The sequence below is a fragment of the Eucalyptus grandis genome, chromosome 2 (genome assembly GCF_016545825.1).
Source record: "Eucalyptus grandis isolate ANBG69807.140 chromosome 2, ASM1654582v1, whole genome shotgun sequence".
Taxonomy (NCBI): domain Eukaryota; kingdom Viridiplantae; phylum Streptophyta; class Magnoliopsida; order Myrtales; family Myrtaceae; genus Eucalyptus; species Eucalyptus grandis.
In genome coordinates this window covers 8,242,675-8,261,318 of record NC_052613.1, presented here as the reverse complement: position 1 = coordinate 8,261,318, position 18,644 = coordinate 8,242,675, and the positions used below count along the sequence as shown (strand labels likewise).

At 42.5% G+C, this 18,644-nt stretch overlaps 2 protein-coding genes across 3 annotated transcripts; one reads left to right on the top strand and one right to left on the bottom strand.

The window, feature by feature from the left end:
* The first annotated feature begins 6,459 nt into the window (after positions 1-6,459).
* On the top strand, positions 6,460-12,813 carry LOC104421043 (transcription factor BIM1). Of its 2 annotated transcripts, XM_010032873.3 has the most exons (12): positions 6,460-6,709; positions 6,847-7,317; positions 7,469-7,552; positions 8,822-9,208; positions 9,327-9,429; positions 9,547-9,680; positions 9,865-9,973; positions 10,262-10,331; positions 10,428-10,523; positions 10,843-11,291; positions 12,192-12,321; positions 12,440-12,813. In XM_010032873.3, exons 2-12 carry the CDS (start codon positions 7,278-7,280, stop codon positions 12,533-12,535), a joined length of 1,698 nt encoding a protein of 565 aa, XP_010031175.2. In that variant the 5' UTR covers positions 6,460-6,709; positions 6,847-7,277; the 3' UTR covers positions 12,536-12,813. The 2 variants fall into 2 exon arrangements, with proteins under 2 accessions (XP_010031175.2, XP_010031183.2); XM_010032881.3 differs by lacking the exons at positions 6,460-6,709; positions 6,847-7,317; positions 7,469-7,552 and adding an exon at positions 8,172-8,675.
* A 1,245-nt stretch (positions 12,814-14,058) lies between these two features.
* On the bottom strand, positions 14,059-18,121 carry LOC104421036 (rhamnogalacturonan I rhamnosyltransferase 1). Its single transcript, XM_010032861.3, has 8 exons — positions 17,563-18,121; positions 16,952-17,019; positions 16,761-16,849; positions 16,505-16,670; positions 16,009-16,298; positions 15,715-15,919; positions 15,459-15,616; positions 14,059-15,244 (listed from the first exon to the last, which is right to left on the bottom strand). The coding sequence occupies exons 1-8, from the start codon at positions 17,855-17,857 to the stop codon at positions 15,028-15,030; spliced, it is 1,488 nt and encodes a 495-aa protein (XP_010031163.2). The 5' UTR covers positions 17,858-18,121; the 3' UTR covers positions 14,059-15,027.
* Between the last annotated feature and the right edge of the window lie 523 nt (positions 18,122-18,644).

The following is an 18,644-nucleotide window of genomic DNA, read 5'->3' as shown; positions in this document are numbered from 1 at the left end:
GTTTTGATGTAACCGAGGAACGTGACGCCGGACCGGGGGAGCGCGGGCCCCACACCCCGTACCTTACCAGAGGTAGGTTAGGTGGGTTGGCCCATCAAGCGGAGCCAGTCTCGATTACACGTTGTCCGCTTTTGGTTCCTTTCGCACGTGAGCCTCCCGGGCCCCCCCCCCCCGGCCCGCCCGCTGGGCCCCGCCGCGGGGTCCCACATGGCGATGGGGGGTGCTTTCTCGCGTCGCATCCCGCCCCGTCCTGTGACAAGGCGCGACAGCGACCGTTCATCCCCCCCTCTGACGTTTCGTCACCAACCGTCGGATCTCGCCCTCCCCCGATCGCCGGTCACGTGCTCTCTCGAGCTTCGCCCATTGTTTTTATTCCCTTTTCCCGCAGCGGATATAATAGGATAATGATTGACTCTAGGGCAAACCTACCGGTTTTCCTTTCATTTGCGTCCCGTGTGTTCGAATCAAGCGGACGCGTTTTTCTACTTATAATCATGCGAAAAATATTTCCCGTTAGTCATGAAAACATTTGAGCATAAATTGCCGCCGATGATGGAATCATTTTTGACCAACTAATCATTCTAAATGATTACTTTGAAAAACAAATTTCTACCTCGATTCGATAATTTACGCTAATTCGATCGTAATCAGGCTTTTCTCGTGAAAAGAATAGTTACAGTTCGAAATTCATTCAGTAATCACATGCATTTCATGCTTGCACTATTATTGTTGTGTAGGTTGGTTTAACTTCCGACTCAAATGACATTAAATTGTAACTCGAATTTCGATGAGACTCGGACTTATATTTTACTTAACTCATTTGGTCAGCAATCTACTTTGTGGGTTTGGAATTTAATCTCCATTGTACTCAAAGAAAATATTTTGAAAAAATATTGCTACCGACTGTTTTAAAAATTCAATCGGTTAAATGGAGACGTTGTTTAATATCTATATATCCTAACATTCTCCCTGGTGCACCAACTAGGCTTCGACCACCTTCTCAGGGAGGGATGGGGTGGGGATGCGTAAATTTCAGGAGTGGATTTTGACTCCCACGCCCTGCAAGAGGCAGGGCAAAAGTCTGAGAGTGAGTATAGAGTAGGAATAGAGTATGACTGACAAAAAAAAAAAAACTAGGCTTCGACCTATTAATGAGTGTGGAGAAATACAGTTACGGAGGCAAATAAGGGATATGAAAACCTCCAAACTTAGGTTTTCTTACTTTGGTACTATAAAAGATTTTACGAAAGTGCTGCCGATAGAAAGATTTTGTAGGACCAATGTTAACTGTTCCGAAAATTTAAATTATTGGATATATATGTTGTTTGATTATCAAGTGTTCTAATAATATTATTCACCTTGCGTTGCGAGATTCAATATAATTAACCTCATAAAAGCATGATGAATTTAACGAGAGATTGAATCCATTAATACAAGTGAAAAATAAAGAGAATATTCACTTTTTAGGATAGATCATGCATGCATAGGACTGCCAAAGTAAAAACAAAGAAAAATAATCTATATAATTCATGAACTTTGGTTTAATGCACAATGTCATCTCCAAAATTTTGATTTTTTTTAAATGTGATCAAGAAATTATTAATAAATATTTAATTTAGTTTTGAAACTATGTAAAAATAATGCAAACAAAAAGACTATATCGAATATTTACCAATAATTCAGATATCGCATTGAAAATATCGAAAGTTTATGGACTATATATACATTAGATTTGCGTTCATGGACCACATTGCACAAATTAAAAGTTTATAGTTGATATTGTAAATTGGATCAATTTCATGGACTATCCGTGTTATTGTCCCTAAAAACAAAGACAAAATAAAACCCCCAAAGCATCAAAGTATCGGATCAAACCGAGCTGTTCCGTTCTGTCCACACACCACAAAGTGTGAATGCTCACCATGATTGCCGGAGCCACCCCCCACAAAAAAGAAATAATATCGACACGTTAAAGCATAGTGCAAAGGGAAATTTATTAATCAAGATATTTTTTTTAATAATTTGGCAATAATTTAAATAGGGGGTTTATAAAAATTAATAAAGGGAAAGGAGCAAAAAAGGTGGAAGCACAAGGTGGATGGGAACGTGGATTGGGGATTTGATTACTATTAGATTTGGGGGGCGTGAGAGTTTGCAACCCCATGGCTCGCATGTGCGATGCATTCTCTCTTACCCAACATATATTTAAGTATAAATTAATTAATTGATAGAGAAGAGAGAGAAAAAAAATTCGGAAAACGACAGATGATCGCAAAAATGAAAAACGGGTATTTTATTTTTTTTGTTCCTCTCTAGCGTGACACAATTATTTAATTTCACAGTATTTTTTTCCTTGTTCTTTCCCTCTTGAATATGTATATGTTAAATATGTGTTCTTTTCGCTTTGATCAATAATAGAGCACGCCAGCCAAATAGTTTACCATATGGATGCTCACAAGGATCAACTTTTAAAATGGACACCGAGGCATGATTAGAAACCAACATAACTTGGCATTAATTGAAGCCTCAGAAATATAAATTGTCCGATTAATGAACAAAGGCAGATCCAATATTTTCCTTTTGTGACTCTAGAGAACTCGGTAATTACATAAGATGAGTTGATGAATTTCATCATTAAGTATGTCGAGATCATTTCTCAAGCAATTTAACGAGGACCCTTTAGACAGTTCGCGATAGGCCGGTAGTATATCAAGATCATCTCTCGAGCAATTTAACGAGAACCCTTTAGATAGTTCGCGATAGGCTGGCTCTTCCCTCGTGTCGACCAACACGACCTTGAGCTCCCCGAGGAGCTCAAGAGCCGTGGCGATGCGTGGTGTGGGTGGTGTGGGCGGCGCATTCGATGCATGAAGATACTTTTCCCAATGCCGTGACATAAGATTTAACAGATCTTATGGCCATTCTAAGAGAGAGAGAGAGAGAGAATCTGCTGGAGGAGGAGGCACATGGGAAAAAGGTAATGGGGGGTGGATTGGATTGGAGAAGGAGCTCCGCACTTTGCGGTTCCAGCTCGAAACAATACAACAACACGACTCCAAACCCAAGAACCACAAATGTCAAAAGCTTCTCCCCACTCAAAAACAACAGAGAAGACAGAGCAGAAAGGGAGAGACATGGATCGTCACGTGAGGTTTCCTCCTCCGCCACCAACATCCTCTGCCATCCCCCCCCCCTCTCTCTCTCTCTCTCTCTAGATGCCTCTGCGCAGTGCGCAGTTACTGATACAACGCATTAAAAGAGGGGTTAAAAAAACGGGGAGCGAAATCGGGATCTGTGCGCTAATCATCAGGTGTGTAAGTCCCTTCAATCCCTGTCTGTCCATAACCCTTTATCTTAATCTCTCTCTCTCTCTTCCCTTCTTTCTTTATTCTTGGATGCCCATCATGGGAAAAAACGATGGAGGTCAACCGGGTAAACTGTTGTAAAGTCAAACACGGTTCCTGGAACCCTCTCACGTGACATCATCGCCCCACCATCACTCTCCTCCGGGAAAAAGTTTCCGCAGTGGCGGCGGCCAGCCGGCGGGCCAGCACGGTTCACCTCCCCCTGCCGCCGCAGCCACCCGTGCACATGCGGGTCGTCGTGTACGCGAGGTGGGTAGCTCTTTTCTTGGAAACCCTCGAGCTCGAGAGATGGCGCGGTCGATTAAGGTTGTTGCCGGAGGGCTTTCGGCTAGGAAACTCGGATGCCACAAGTTCAAATCCTATTCATTGTATGTGGTCTGTTCTGATAAGAGCCACGGTCGAGATCTGAAAGTGTCTTATCGACTGACTTGTGAAGCTCGTTAGGTATTCCTTGGGATTCTAGGCAGCCGGAGCTGATGCCCCTTTAGTCGTTGAAAGCAAATCTTTCACTCGAATTTTAGTTGGAGTCCTATTGTGAGCGAAACTTCACTTGTCTTGTAATTTAGTCAAACTATAAGGATGAGTTTGTCGATTTGAAACCTTTGAATTTTTAGCGGGCGGAGCAGTTAGTACACAAGTCAAGTTATGGCCCAGCGATCAGTCACGGAGTGGCATCGATTAGGAAAAATGCCGACACCATCATGCATCGCACAAAACAAAGAAGCGAGACACGTAGAGGATACATCGAGCATTTGAATCTCGAATTCCAATATTGCGTATCATATATCCCGGTCACGTCTCTCGCTCTCACAACAACTCGTCAAGCCGGCCATTCCCATCGAGAGTGACCTCATTCGATGCACGTGAAACGGACCTCGACGTACTTTGTATCATCAAAAGCTAAAAAGAAATAAAAGTAAAATTGAGATGAGATCAGCTGTGATGGTCGGCACGTGATGAGGAGTCGATTGACACCAGCGGGCCACCCGAAAACTTTAATTTTGCCGTTGGTACTTGAAAGGCTATGATCGCAACTGCTTGGTGCTTTTGTCACAATGCAATTTACTTGGTGAGCCAGGGAGGGAAGGACTAGGGACTGTCCTACGTGCAATAATTTCAACCAGGGCAACAGGGGCACTCCATTTTTTTATTTTTTTTTTTTGTTTTTTACGAGATTGTGGAGAATAGTTTCACTTTGCTTGGACCATTTGGGAATTCCACATTTCCCCAATTTCAATTTTGACCCAATTTGTTAATTATGCTTCAAGCAATGCCGCTGCCTAACGATGATGAATGATCAAGGTTTGATTTGTTTTGCGGGAAAACAAATAATTTAAAAATATTTTTAATTTTTTTATCAATAAAGATTTATGTTTAAATATTTTTTTTTTAAATATTTTTAAATGATGAAAATATTTTTTTTCATTTATTCATATTTGTGAGTAATATTAACAATCATTTTTAATAAAATGTTGCCTAAATCATTCATTTCTCCGTGAAATAAACGAAGCTTAAGTGTAATCTATAAGGTGGCCTAACTTGACCATGTAGGAAACATATGTGACTTTTCGGGCCATCCTGTTTAAGGTATAGAACCCTAAAAAGGTTGTTTAAAATGTAAAGAATTATTAATTGTGAAAAAAATTTAACTTTGAAGGACTTTAATTGTTCAATCTACTATGTCAAATTAGTAAAATACGATAAGTAATTTTGATTATCTTCAATCATGAAAGCTTCGATTAGAAAAAGGAGATGGACTCTTTTCTTGAGTCGATGCCTAGTAACAGATAAATTTTTTTTTTGGTCGAAATTCCATATAACATTTGGAACTCACGAAAAATTGAAGTTTCAAGATAACAATTATTTTTAGGACAAAAAAAAAATACCAATTATTGCAATTTCCACATCGACCAACCTTTTTATTTTTCTAAACCAAAGTGGACACGGGCAAAAAAAATCACTCCTAGACTCCTAGTGCATTAAAAAAGAAAATTAAGAAATAAAAATAAACAGAATAGCATCAGTCCTTGGGGGAAGTAAACTACAATTAGCATCGGGATCGCCACAAAGCACTAATTTAGTCACACCCCCAAAACAAACAAACAAAAAAAGAAATAGGATAAATTTTTTAAAAAAAATTAACAATGACTCTTCCAAATCATTGAGTTCCGTGACTCGGATGCCGTACCGAGTTGCCTCCGAGCGGCGCCGATTTTTTTAATTCGAATCCCCCGTTGTCGCCGAACACTTATTAAGTAATATTTATTCAAAATAATTCAAATTTGAACACGCTGTAAGTGCATAATTTCAGAAAAATTAATAATTAAAAGGATCAATATCACGGAAAATTTTAAATTAGTACATTCACAGTAAATTTATCTCAAATTAATTTTTCATTATAAAAACAAAAAAATTGGTGTATTTATAATAAATTTACTCTTCATTAATTTTTATTAAATTGAAATAATACCACAAAGAATCACAAATTAAAATACACGTGACAAATGGAGAGTAAAATCTCAAATTGGTATCTTATCAACTATTACGAGTTCTTCAATTCGATAATTTGATAGTAAAATTTAATGAAAATTAATGAAAGATAAATCCGTCACAAATGTATCAAATGAGACTTTTTTAAGTAAATTTATTTCATGATACTAGTTTGCAGTTTTTTATAGTATTAATCATGGTTAAATTTTCCTTAATTGGTTTTTAACATGTCCTACTAATGGGGGCAACGGCAATCCTCGACGAAGTCATTTTAATTTTTGTCGACTCCCAAAATCCATATTTGTTTTTTTATCAAAATCAAAGAAACGTTTCGGAATCCCGTCAGTCAAAATTCGCCACCCGCTCCCCTCTCCAACCCACTAACGCCGTCAGCCCCGCCGCAGCAGCGACGGCGTCCGGGGTAACGCCGTCCGTTCCTCGCCCCCCTTCCCTGCCCAATAATTATTATCATTACGGGGTCCGGAAATCAGAAAAAAAGAAATAAATAAAAAAATGGATAAAACGGAACAAAGGAGGGACGCACCGGAAAGCAACGCAACGCTTACATGAAACTGTATAAAAGATCTCCAGCCATGGCCTCCCCTACAGAACAAAGAGAGAGAAAGAAGAGAGAGAGAGTGTAGAGAGAGAGAGTAGAGAGAGAAAGAGAGAAGAGGGAGAGAGGTGGAGGAGGAGCGAAAGCTGCTGAGCCCTTCGCTGGTCGCGTTGAATTTCGCGAGCTCTGCTGCTGAGCTGAATTGGGTTCGAATCCGGCTCGGTGGTGGTCCTCCTCCGGCGACGGCGGCGGCGGCGGAGCAGCGAGAGCTGCTGCGGCGGTCTCCAGATCGTCCCAGGTCTCTCGTCCTTCCCTCGTGTTTTGTGGTTTGGTCAAATTATGCTTCGGGTTTCGAGACGTCTAGCGGAAGGGATCGTGGTTTTCAGCTGACCCGGCTCGGCAAATCTGACCCTGCTTCGTTTTCTTTGTGCCCAGTTCCGAATTTTGCTGAACGTCGCCTTCAGATTCGTGGGAATTCTCCGGGCTGAATTCATCCGGCGGCGAAGAATTTTTATTTTATATTTTTTTTCCGGGAGGCAGTTTTCTCGAGAGGTGGGCTCGATCAGGGGGGAGAGGTCGCTTGGAACCCAAGCGACCCGGCCGAGCGAATGCGCGCGCCCGATTCGGGCTGAGATCGGAGGCGGGAAACCATTTCCCGAGCGAATCTGCATTGCTTTCGTGTCGCAGATCTGCGACGGGCTCCCAGTAATCTCCAGTCCAGCTTCACTTCGAGCTCGGGAAACTCTCTGTGGGAAGCTTTCCTGTTCGAGAGCGCCGCCGGTTCGCCGAAGTCTTTCAGCTCTCCGTTTCCATAATTCAGTCGAGCCCCGCGCCACCGCGTCGATTCGTCGTCGTGTAGGTCGTGCATGATGGAGCTTCCTCAACCTCGTCCATTCGGAACGGAAGGTATTACAATCTCGGTTGCAAGATTGATGCTGTCGTGTCTGTTTCTGGTTTTTCTTTCGTTCTTTTTTATCGAGTTCTTGTCCGAGTTTTGAGAAAACGCAACGAACGACGACGACGGACGATGAAATCGAAGCCGGTTTTTCTTTTGCAGCGAGGAAAGCAACGCACGACTTCCTGTCGCTGTGCAGCCATTCGACCCTCCACCACCAAGATCCAAGACAGCCTCCTTCTCAAGGTAAAACAACCCCCCGTCCCATCCTTCCTCCTCCTCCTTCTCCCTCTCGTTCGAAATTTACCTTTTACGTCGATTCGGCCAGTTCACGAAAAAGGGTTTTTCTCTTCCCTGTTCATTAATTGCGAAAATCTAGTTTTTAGATCCCGAGAAAAAGCAAAGGGCAATAGAGAAAAGAAGAGGAGGAAAACGCTGATGGGTCGTCCTCCCCTGCGGGGATTTGGTAACGATCGTGCTTTAATGGGGGGAGGAGAGAGAGAGAGAGAGAGAGGGAAATATCTGTAAAATTTTAATGGGTAGGGAAGCGATCGAGGTTAGTGGATGCACGTGAGAGAGAGAGAGAGAGAGAGAGGAGGGTCGTGGATCCGGGCCGTGAATTCGGGTGGGGCCATGGCTTTGCCGAATCCGAAAAGCAAGCTCAAGAAAAGAGAGAACCGAGGAGAGGCGAATCCGGACATCAGATGGGTGGTGGCGGGTCCATGCTTGAATCCGACGGGCCTGATTTGACATCACGTGAGCGGGCACGGGTGCGCACGGCGGCACGGGCGGGGCGGGGCGGGGCCCCCCCCGGCGCAGGGTGCTCGCCGGTCGGATCAGACAGAGAGAGAGAGAGAGACCTCAGGATCCTCGAACCCGCGTCCTCCTCAGCAGCAGCGGCGGCCAAGTTGGAATTTTTCGAGCGGCTTTCGATCCGTTGAGGTTAGGTATTGCCGCGCGCGTGTGCGTGCGTGTGCGTGCGTGGGTAGTGCCTTGCGTTACGTGATGAAGACACGATCTCGGGTCGATCTCGTGACCGACTTTTTCAAAGCAGTCGCACATGTTTCACATGAGCGCGCGTTCGTTCGTGGGTGGCATCATCGACGACGACCCTTTTCGCGTCTTTTGTCCTGAACGACGACAGCATCATCATCCGCATGAGCGGTGATGGAGGGGGAATATTGCGCGATGAATTGTCCGGGAGTGCGTCGCGTGTCGGCTGAAATGGAGGAGGCCCGTCGTTAGCGGTTGCTGAACAGCGAAGAATTCCTCGTCTCTCTGTTGTGTCTTAAGTGAGAAGGACGTCTTTGGATCTGGACTCCCGACCGGCTGTCGCGCGCGGAGGCCGTCGCGATGGTGACCCGGCATGGTTCAACTTCGAATTACGATGACCCTTCTTCGATCTTGTCCTGAGCAGATTGCTGGAATCATCAATCTTGATGACACAGCTGAACCGAATCTTGGGTCGTGTGATCTAGAGCCTGATCTCGGTTGTTGTTCTTTCTTGTCCTGCAGACAGCTTCCTGAAAACCCACGACTTCCTGGGGAAGACGGGCGCCAAGGAAGAGGCCACGAGCGAGATATCGTCATCCCTCGAGAGGCCGCCGCCTCCGGCTCCTCCGGGGCCGCCGCCCTCGGTCCCACCGCCGCAGTCGGTGGAACACGTGCTTCCTGGAGGGATCGGGACGTACAGCATCAGCCACATTTCGTATTTTAATAATCAAAACCCGCCAAAACCTGAGGCGACCATTTATACGGTGGCTCAGGCAAGTAGCACTGACCGGACGGATGAGAACTCCAACTGCAGTTCTTATACTAACAGCGGGTTCACGCTTTGGGAGGAATCTGCAGCGAAGAAGGGAAAGACAGGGAAGGAGAACGTGCCTTCTGCCTCTGTCCGAGGTAGGTAAATCAGTTGTTCGGTGCGTGTGAAAGACCTGTGTCTATGAGAAAACGTGAAAAACTGAATGGATTTTTTTTTTTTTAAAAAAACTCATTTGGTTGGCTCTGAAATTGACAGAGGCGGAGGTGAAATTGGGGCCGTGGCCGGCATCCGAGCGGCCGTCACACTCATCTTCCAATAACAATCACCGGAATTCGTTCAGTTCACTCTCTTCCTCGCAGTCAGTGGCTATTCTCTCTCTTTCTAGCTTGCTGCTTCACTGTTGTTTTGTCCGTGGTTCTTCATTAGGTTACAGCATATTAGGTCCATACTGAGGACGAGCTTTCTCATTTTATAGGCCATCAGGGGCCAAAAATAAGAGCTTTATGGATATGATAAGATCAGCAAAGAGTGGGAGCAATCAGGAAGATGAATTGGATGACGATGATGGAGAGTTTTTGCTCAAGAAAGAGACTTCCCCTATTCCTAAAGGTAATTTTTAGGTCATATTTATTTTTATGGCAGTGTCATCTATAACTAGCTGATCTTATGTTATATCCTCTCATAAATTTTTCCTTTGACACGTGCATCTTTAGCTGCTTATACATATCACAGAAAAGGATGATCTCATCTAAATACCATGTTTTCTGATGAGGAAAGTTTTGAGTTGGTGCAGGGGAGTTGAGGGTGAAAGTTGACGGAAAGAGTAGTGATCAGAAGGCCAACACACCTCGGTCCAAGCATTCTGCAACTGAGCAGCGGAGGCGGAGCAAAATAAATGACAGGTCTTCTCTCTAAAGATCAAACAATTTCATCCTAACACGTCTGATTGTTTGTGCAACGGCGTTTTCACGCAACACTACCCATAGATAAGCAATTTACTGGCTAGTTGAAACTATCTATTCACATTTCATGCTGTGGAATACCACGGATCTCACTGCTTTTGACATGCCACTACAGTATATAAAAGATGAAACATTGATGTTCCAAGTGCATGGAATATCAGAAATGTTTTTCTGGAAATCCTTCAGGTTTTGTTGTCGTGTATTTGACATGTAGACCTCCTGCTGCAGGTTTCAGACGTTGAGGTCTCTAATCCCGAACAGCGACCAAAAGAGAGATAAGGCATCATTTTTACTGGAGGTACTAGGGCATTCATTTTGCTCATTTTTTCCTTCTTTCTTGCCAGATAGAAGAAACCTTATAATCTTGATTGATGAAGGAACTGCTTTTATACAGGTTATCGAGTACATACAGTATCTACAGGAAAAGGTTACTAATTATGAAGGTTCATTTCAAGGATGGAGCCAAGAACCAGCAAATATGATGCCACTGGTAATTCCCTCCTCTCATTCGTCAGTCTTCTCTCTGCATGTGGAATTGCGTGTTTTGGACGAAAAATTGTTCCATTAATTCTATCAGCCATTTCCTTATAGTGGCAATAGAGTGGAAATTTCTTGTTAGTTAAGCAATGGGGGCTTTTATTTGGATATCAAAGGCATCCCGCAACGCGGGTGATACCAGTCAGGCAGTCATCTCACAATTGTAATCACTGTGTTGATCCCACCGATGATTGCTTTTCTGAGATCCTGACATCGATATATTCATTAAGCATTTGTGATTACTTTCCATCTCACAAAATTTCCTTAAACAGAGAAATGGTCAGAGGCCGACGGATAATTATGTTGATCAATCTCGAAACATCACTAGCGGGTCCAGTCCTGCTTTGGTATTTGCGGCAAAAGTTGATGAGAACAATATTGCCATGGCCCCAGCCGTATTCAGGAAAGCCAAGAACCCACTTGAACCTGAGATGGGATCTGTTACCGCTTTCAAATCTGTAGAGCATCACCCTGGAATGACAAATAGAGCAGTTCCATTTCCAATGTCTCTGCAGCCCAACATCTCGAACTGTGTCAGGGGTAGTGGTGCAGTGGCAAGAGGGGATCCTAATTTGGAAAACAACGCGTCCCAACCACTAACACAGATTAGTAGAATCAAATCATTGACTAACGAGTGCTCTGCTTCAACCGACAAACTGAAAGAAGAGGAGCTGACCATTGAAGGCGGTACAATAAGTATCTCCAATGTTTACTCTCAAGGGTAAGCATCAAGTTTTAAAGTTCTTTTGTTCAAATTTATACTTAAAAAAATTATATTACTGGTTTTTCTGTTGCAATTATTTCTTTCTGGCAACATACTGTTTTTGAGCATTTTTTTCATATCTTTTCAAAACCATTCTCAATAATTAACGACCAGATGCGCAGCATATTTCATGCTCCTTGTTGCAATTGTAATTTGTAGCCAATCATTGCGGTACATTGCATTTGTTGGCAGAAAACTGTCTTGCACTTGCTCCAAACAGGAACTGTTTTTAGAGTTTCTGCTCTGAGAGCAAAGGCAAGACCCCATTTGCCACACCGGGGACTTCTACAGGGGATGAGTATTTTTGACCAATATTGCGTCCAAGTCTTGTTTTTCTTGGTGTTAGTCTGATCTGTCTTATCCCAACTGGCAGATGAATCTGAAACTGGGTGTCAAAACTATTTTTTTATATGAAAGAAATATCATCTTTTACTCTGTTCCATTTTCTTTATCTGCATTTTTCATAGGTGTCTTGTTAATGAGTGTCCCCATGACATTTATTAAGGCGTACTTAATATTCCAAAGCATTGATCTGGCTTAGCACTAATAAAGCAATGAATTGACAATTGCAAACTTTCCTTCTCTGATTGCTTAACTGGTGCCGGCGAGGCACTCCTTAACAAATGTTTAGGGGAATCAAACTATACATTAATCTCTTCATGCAATGCACTTGATTGATTCCTGGTTAAGGGTTGCTTTATTTACAGTGTGAGGTGACAAGTCTTGCACACTGTCCACTACTTGTGATCGAGTTATCAGGCCTCTCTGCTATCCTGTAGAATTGTATAGTGAATTGTTTTGTTTTTTTATTTGGTCAAATGGTGAATTGTTGGATAATAGGAGATTTATCCGTAACAGGTTGTTGAATAGATTAACTCAAGCATTGCAAAGTTCTGGGGTAGATTTATCCCAGGCCAGCATCTCGGTACAAATTGATCTAGGGAAGCAAGCAAATGGTAGAAATGCCGCCTCTTCATCTCTTCCTAAGGTACTTCCCTAGTTTCCTCAGCCTGTCATTTCCCTTATTCATTTTGGGTCAATCTAAGTAAATATGTCGACATAACTTGCAGCATCGAGGAATGACCTTAATTCTGTGTACAATGCAGGATACTGAAGCTAGAAATCAAGGAGTCACACGGCCTCGAGCTGCGGGCGAGATTGCAGATCCAGCCCTGAAGAAGCTAAAGGCGGGGAAAAGCTAGGTAGCATAACAATCATCCTGATATTCTTTTTGTAATACGATTTATTCAATTTTTTTTTGGGTTAAACCTTCTTACATATAGGGTTCATCCAATCTTCTCCTGGCTAATAAACTTATCCAGTCGAGACCATTGTACATTGTCTTTAGTTTGTTTGAATGCACATAACTTTCAGGCATGTATTACTTGTGATATTTCTCTTTCTTATTTTTTGTTTCGGGGGGTCGAACTTACTTGTAATATTTAATCATAAATCAATTCTCTTTGATTTGGAGACCCTACCGGCTTCCTCATTCGTCGTAATCAGGCATCAGTAATGCGGACTTATCTTGCATGCAACAGCTTCTCTTGCTTTGCTTTTCTTATAGTATAGGATGCCCCACTCAAATGATTTTGGGGCTAAACCACAATCTTCTTGCGTACAAAAGTTGGCAGGTATTTGGTTGGTGTTTAAGCATCGTATTTGGTTGGTGTCTGTGATGATTACCGTCCGAGGATTTTCTCTAACCCTCCACAAATCCCGTTCGCTCGAGAATGATTTCTAGTATTTGCTTGCGTAATTCACTTGATTCGACTTGATTATTCATGAAGATAGTCGTGCTTTTCACGATTAGCATATTTCTCTACACATTTTCACTTAAGCGGAGCTCGTAATCTGTTTTGCTGGGTGCAAATATGTGGGCACTACAAATTTGAGCTCGTTCTGCGAACATTCATACAATGGGGTTTGATTTAGTTGCGCAGTTCAATACTTAGAAGGGCTCTTTCTCATTAGTTTGTTTCCACCTATCAGTTAGTTCTCCCGAAACTGATGGTACTTTTGCCAAGTGAGAGAATCCGAACCATAGAAATACATCCGGTTCAATTTCTCTTAAGAGTGAACAACAAGGTCCTCAAGAATGCCAATAACACCTTCCAAAAATATTTCATCATATGCATGGATAAACAGCAAGAAGGATCGGTCGACGGGCTGATGTTACTTGTGTCAAAAGTCATGTTCAGTTGATATCCAGCAGTAGTTAACGCCAGGAAACCCACATTCTACTCATCGCTTTTGAATTAGCAGATGTGTGATGATCAACCGTCGTAATCACAGCAGTACGTGATCACCCGTGGTTTATCTAATTGATAATCAACAAACGTTACTTGCAGTCAAAGCATGCTTAACCTAAAAAAAGTGAGATCAATGGGTAAGTTTTACACAAAGAAGTGAGCAGTTGAGAATGATTTTTCTTCATTAGCCCGCGATAATCATGACAATCCTTCCATGAAGAAACAGAGTGGTTGTTAAAGGGCATTCTACTTCTTACCTCATTACTCATGGCCTTCGCATAATAAAGTCGACAACCACATCTTCTTGAAGAAACAGAGTATCCTCTTGTCATTATGTATGTTCTCTAGCAGCATTCATGACTTGGTTTGAAAATAGACCCCATTTGGTCTCTCACCTTACATTCTGTGCACAATGACCAATTATCATGATTCACAAGACTCGTGCATTTTCTTTCCCGGTAAAGATACTGAAATCAACAGGCCAACGGTCTAATACAGTTCTTATTCCAAAGAAAGTAAAGGACAACAAGAACCATTCACTAGTCATCTCAAATAATACAAGCCTGTGGGCAACGAATAAGAACAAATACTAATCCAGAAATTACAAATTTTCATAGAGATGAGCTTGTTCAATTGGCTTTTGGTTGCTTCGGTTAGGTTGTCATAACCAACAGGCTAAAAATCAATTGGGAACATATTTTTCAAGAAAGTAACAAATGTCTCAATTACCAATCGCATGAAGCTCTTTCCAACATACCATGGTTGTCAACATGACAAAAAAAAAAAAAAAAAAAAAAAAAAACCACTTGCTTTACATGAATATCTGTGGACATAGTGCAAAGATGACCAGAAAGGCTGTGGTTACTTATGCACCTAAAAAAGAAAAGAAAGAAACGAAGGAGAAATTATATGACATTTTTATCCAATGAGTGATCCTAATCATGTTGCCAGTTGCTTCAGTGCTTCTGTGGAATCGAACAAAAGAAACAGCGATTATGTGTGAAGAAATTGAAGAGAATGTGTATGAGAAGAAACTGGAGCAGCTAATGAAAAGGAAAAAGGAAAGATGCGGCTGATGAGAAGATGTGGATTGCCTTCCATAAATTCACAGTTGCGGCAAACCACATCTATATTTGCATCTGCTGTGAAGGTGCCCAACCAACTTGAATGAACATGACACCACAATGGCATGATAGCTTCTGTACATCAATTGAACAATCAGCAAGAACAGAGGAGGTTAGACTGTACTCCTGCAGCCTGCAGCTTCTGCAGGATTTGACCCTTTCTTGAAGGGTAAATTCTTCTATGCATTTCACTTGATGGCCCTTTCAGGACAAAACTCTTTTCACCATAGTGATATGATGAAGAGGTTAAAGATCTCTCTGAATAGCTAGAGTTGCGGATGCAAATTGAGAAAATCAGGATCACCCAAACAACAACCATCATAAGCATTCTTGTGGGTTTGCATAAAAGTATTCCTCTTCTTTAGGTCTATCTGGAATGACCAACCTCCTCGTTGGATTACCAACATGGAATGCATGGGCTTCCTTAACAGCAGAAGAGAAATCTTCCCAACTTAAATTTCCATTACTGAACTGGTCTATTAACTCCACAAGAAGCCTTCTATCCAATAGAAGGGTCTTCTTGAAACCAAGAAACCTAATTGTACCATCGGAAATTAGTTAGAAAGTATTAACTTTGAAAAATCATGGCATGGAAAAAATGGTATAAAGGCCCGTCATATTATATATGAGATTCAACAGATATCAAGGGTCGAATTTTGGAACTTAAAATATAAGTTTGACTGAAGCCAAAGAGAGCAACTGTTAAGATGAAAACTAGAAGACTTAATTTCATGCATAACGATTATTACCTGCGATGTCCTTCAACAACCTTAGCCATATTCCCATTATAAGTGGGAACAAAAACATCACTTTCCAAGGACACAAGATAATCTAATGCTGCCATCTGTGATGAGTGATTATGAAAAGCTTTTAGGTCTGAGGACTCTAGTATTGTCTCCTTTTTAACCTGTTACAAGCAGAACAAGTCAACCAAATGACTAGAGACACAAACAAGAAGGAAGCAATAAAAACCAGATATTAGCCCTTGGGCTCTGTGGTACTGACCAATTTTGGATAAGTCATAGCAAGAGTTGCCATTCTTTCTTCTCCACCGTATATTTCACCAGCAGCAATATAAATTTGCATTTTTCGATCGATGTCCAGAGCCTTCAATGTGAGAGCAGTCTCCTCAGGAGTCAAAGGACAAAGACCCTCTATCCTCTGCATCTCAGAATCGATTTTCTTTACTTTCCACTGATCATAATCGTATCTGCCAAGAAGTGGAAAAAGAGGGGAAATTTGCTCAGGGGATCCTTAAACAAGTTATCCACTTGAATGAAAAGGTAGCTCACAACTCACCTCATTCTAGTCAACTCTTCCACCTCGTCATTGTTGCAACCGTGAGTACAGCCTGAAAACGCCAACATGTCCATCTCATATCTAAGGTGAAGCACAAGAAAAGGGCCATTTTCCCTTAAAAGCTTTACAACTTTTCCTCCCAGCTCCTCTATCTGAGGAGTGAACTTCAAAGCACTAAAATTCACCCGGCAACGCAGCCTCTGTAGCTGCAGTGGTTGGCCATTGTTGGCAAGCCGGGCATCAGTTCTATTGAAATGTACGACTTTGTGCTTCCGTATCAGGGGAAGAATCTATATGCACAAAAAGAAAAATAACTGAAAGTAAGCTAGGATTAGGAACCAGCACCCTTGATAGGGAACAACGGAACCAATGAAACTTGATGACACAATTTCACTTCAATAATACGTGATGAGACAAAACAACTATTGATATTGAAATCAGGTTTGGAACACTATCCAACATGGACACAAGTTCATATAGTTCAGGGACAACAGACCCGGCGATGATAGTAAGAAATGTCTGACCAACTGGTTGGCGCCATGGAATAAATTCTTCCCTGTTCCACTCTCCTCTTGAGCCTGGGTGGCAACTCCTTTAAGATTCGAACCTCATCTCTCAAAGAGGTGATGAAATGATCAACATCAAATATGTCATGAAACTCACTGCCAAATAAAATTAACAGCTTTTAAGCCATGTTCTTGCTCAGAATGCAGTATCTAGTAATTAAACAAAAGAAACAAAGTCATCCCAACCTGGGGTCAGCCCAGAAGGAAGTTTTATCCAGCTCAGGGACTATGAGTGTGACGTTCATATATCTAGCAATGGCAACCATATCACAAATCTGCAGTAGTCATGGAGTGCTCAGATATTGACATGGGTGAAACCGAATAATGCTATTGAGTGTTCTTGTTCAAACATGGGAAAAACATAGCTATTCACTCACCGCTGCTCTCATCTGATTAAGTCCTCCATTGCAAGAGACCATCAAGTATCCATTGTTCTTGTAAACCCCTATGCAACGAGAAGAAGTACAATTCAATGCAACTTCGTGGTATACTTTGTGTTGGCAAAGTGCAGGCTGCGGGTCGCTTTCTCTTAGCAAATACCAGAAAAACAACATATAAAACTTGCGAAGAAAGAATATTGACACTTAAAAGGACAAAAAGCCAATCAAACACAAAGAACAAAAATGTTGTTGCATGGTAACTGCTCGGAAAGTCTCTCATCAGATGCGTGCTAAACATGATTTCCGAAAACAGTCCTACTTCCAACTGCGAAACCGACCCAATAATCACACCAATCTAATCACTCACCACAGGCTTGCCCTCTGGAAAAACTTCATAACATTTACGACGACGACATCACAACAAGAAAGATCGACGATCAAGGCATTTTCCTCACACCCAGAGAAAATCCATGAATACCCAACATCACCATAGGAATTCAAAGACATTACACGAATTCAACACCGCGAACACGAGCTAACCTAAGATCGGGGACCAAAAAGGAACAAAATTTACACAGGCTGTCCGAGAAGCAAGCATCGGGACTCACTCTTGGGAGGCAAAACGCGCCGAGGACGATGCCCAGAAGAGACCTCCACCGCCTCCTTGGCTTCGGTAGCGGGGGGCGACCGATCCCGATGATCGCAGGGAGGCCTCCCCTTCAGCACCCTCGGGCCCCACGTCTCCCCCAGCGCCGTCAGCTGCACCACGCACGTCCACAGCAACACCGACGTGGCGGCGCGCAGAATCCACATCCTCACCCTCGCCCGGGACACCGCCGCCGCCGCCGCCGGCATCGGTTTCGCCGCCGCGCCGCCTCTCCGAGCGGCCTCAATGCCCATCATCCTCACATCTCCCTCCCTCTCTCAAACGCTAAAAAAACGCAGAATCGAACTGGACCCAGAACGAGCGAAGCCCTCCACAATCTTCTCCTTCTTCTTCGCACCACCGAGTACGATCACCGCCGCCGCCGTCCGCCGCCGCCGCACTGACGAACCCTAGGACGCGTTCACCGGATCGGAGGCGCCGATCACCGGAACTCGGATTCGCCGGAGCGGGGAGAAATTTTGGGGGGGACGGGAGAAGAGAACGAGAAGGAGAAAATTAATGATGTTGGGAAAGAGACGTGAGTGTGACAATAAATATGAAAAGTTCGTATCTGTTTATGGCAATACACGTTCGTCGCTGCGTATACTGCCGTCGCCGTTGCCTCCCTTTTTGGGATTCAAATTTTTTGTAGATAACCATAAAATCATTTTTGAAAATCTGTTCTTGTGTTCGGATAATTTCGAGCTTTGGTTTTCTCGAATTTAAAATTATTTGAACATCGACATTAGTTCATGTTTATGATATTTGTAATGGTAGGGGATTTTTCTGGATTTTATTTTGGATTTTAAAAATAAAATGTTCGTTCGCTTTATTTTCGCAATTCTCGATGTTGGTTTTTTTTTTTTTTCCCGTACATCGTAATCATTTTATTTTCGAAACCAATTTATTCTTTAATTTTTATAATTAAGATTTCTTTATAAAGTGTTTAATAACAACATCGATGTTTTATAGATAAATCGGGAAGTGTGGAAATAATAAACGTTAAAAGTTTGTATTTTTGATGATATGCGTTTGTTTCTGGGT

Bases quoted from the DNA above. Each gene is read 5' to 3' on its own strand.
- LOC104421043 (XM_010032873.3), top strand. From the start codon at position 7,278: ATGATGGAGCTTCCTCAACCTCGTCCATTCGGAACGGAAG. The intron at 9,209-9,326 runs GTAGGTAAATCA...TGAAATTGACAG, and splicing joins GCCTTCTGCCTCTGTCCGAG to AGGCGGAGGTGAAATTGGGG. The intron at 9,681-9,864 runs GTAATTTTTAGG...GAGTTGGTGCAG, and splicing joins GACTTCCCCTATTCCTAAAG to GGGAGTTGAGGGTGAAAGTT.
- LOC104421036 (XM_010032861.3), bottom strand. From the start codon at position 17,857: ATGATGGGCATTGAGGCCGCTCGGAGAGGCGGCGCGGCGGCGAAACCG. The intron at 16,299-16,504 runs GTCTGTTGTCCC...TTGTGCATATAG, and splicing joins TTTCTTACTATCATCGCCGG to ATTCTTCCCCTGATACGGAA. The intron at 15,245-15,458 runs GTAATAATCGTT...TGGTACAATTAG, and splicing joins GTTGTTGAAGGACATCGCAG to GTTTCTTGGTTTCAAGAAGA.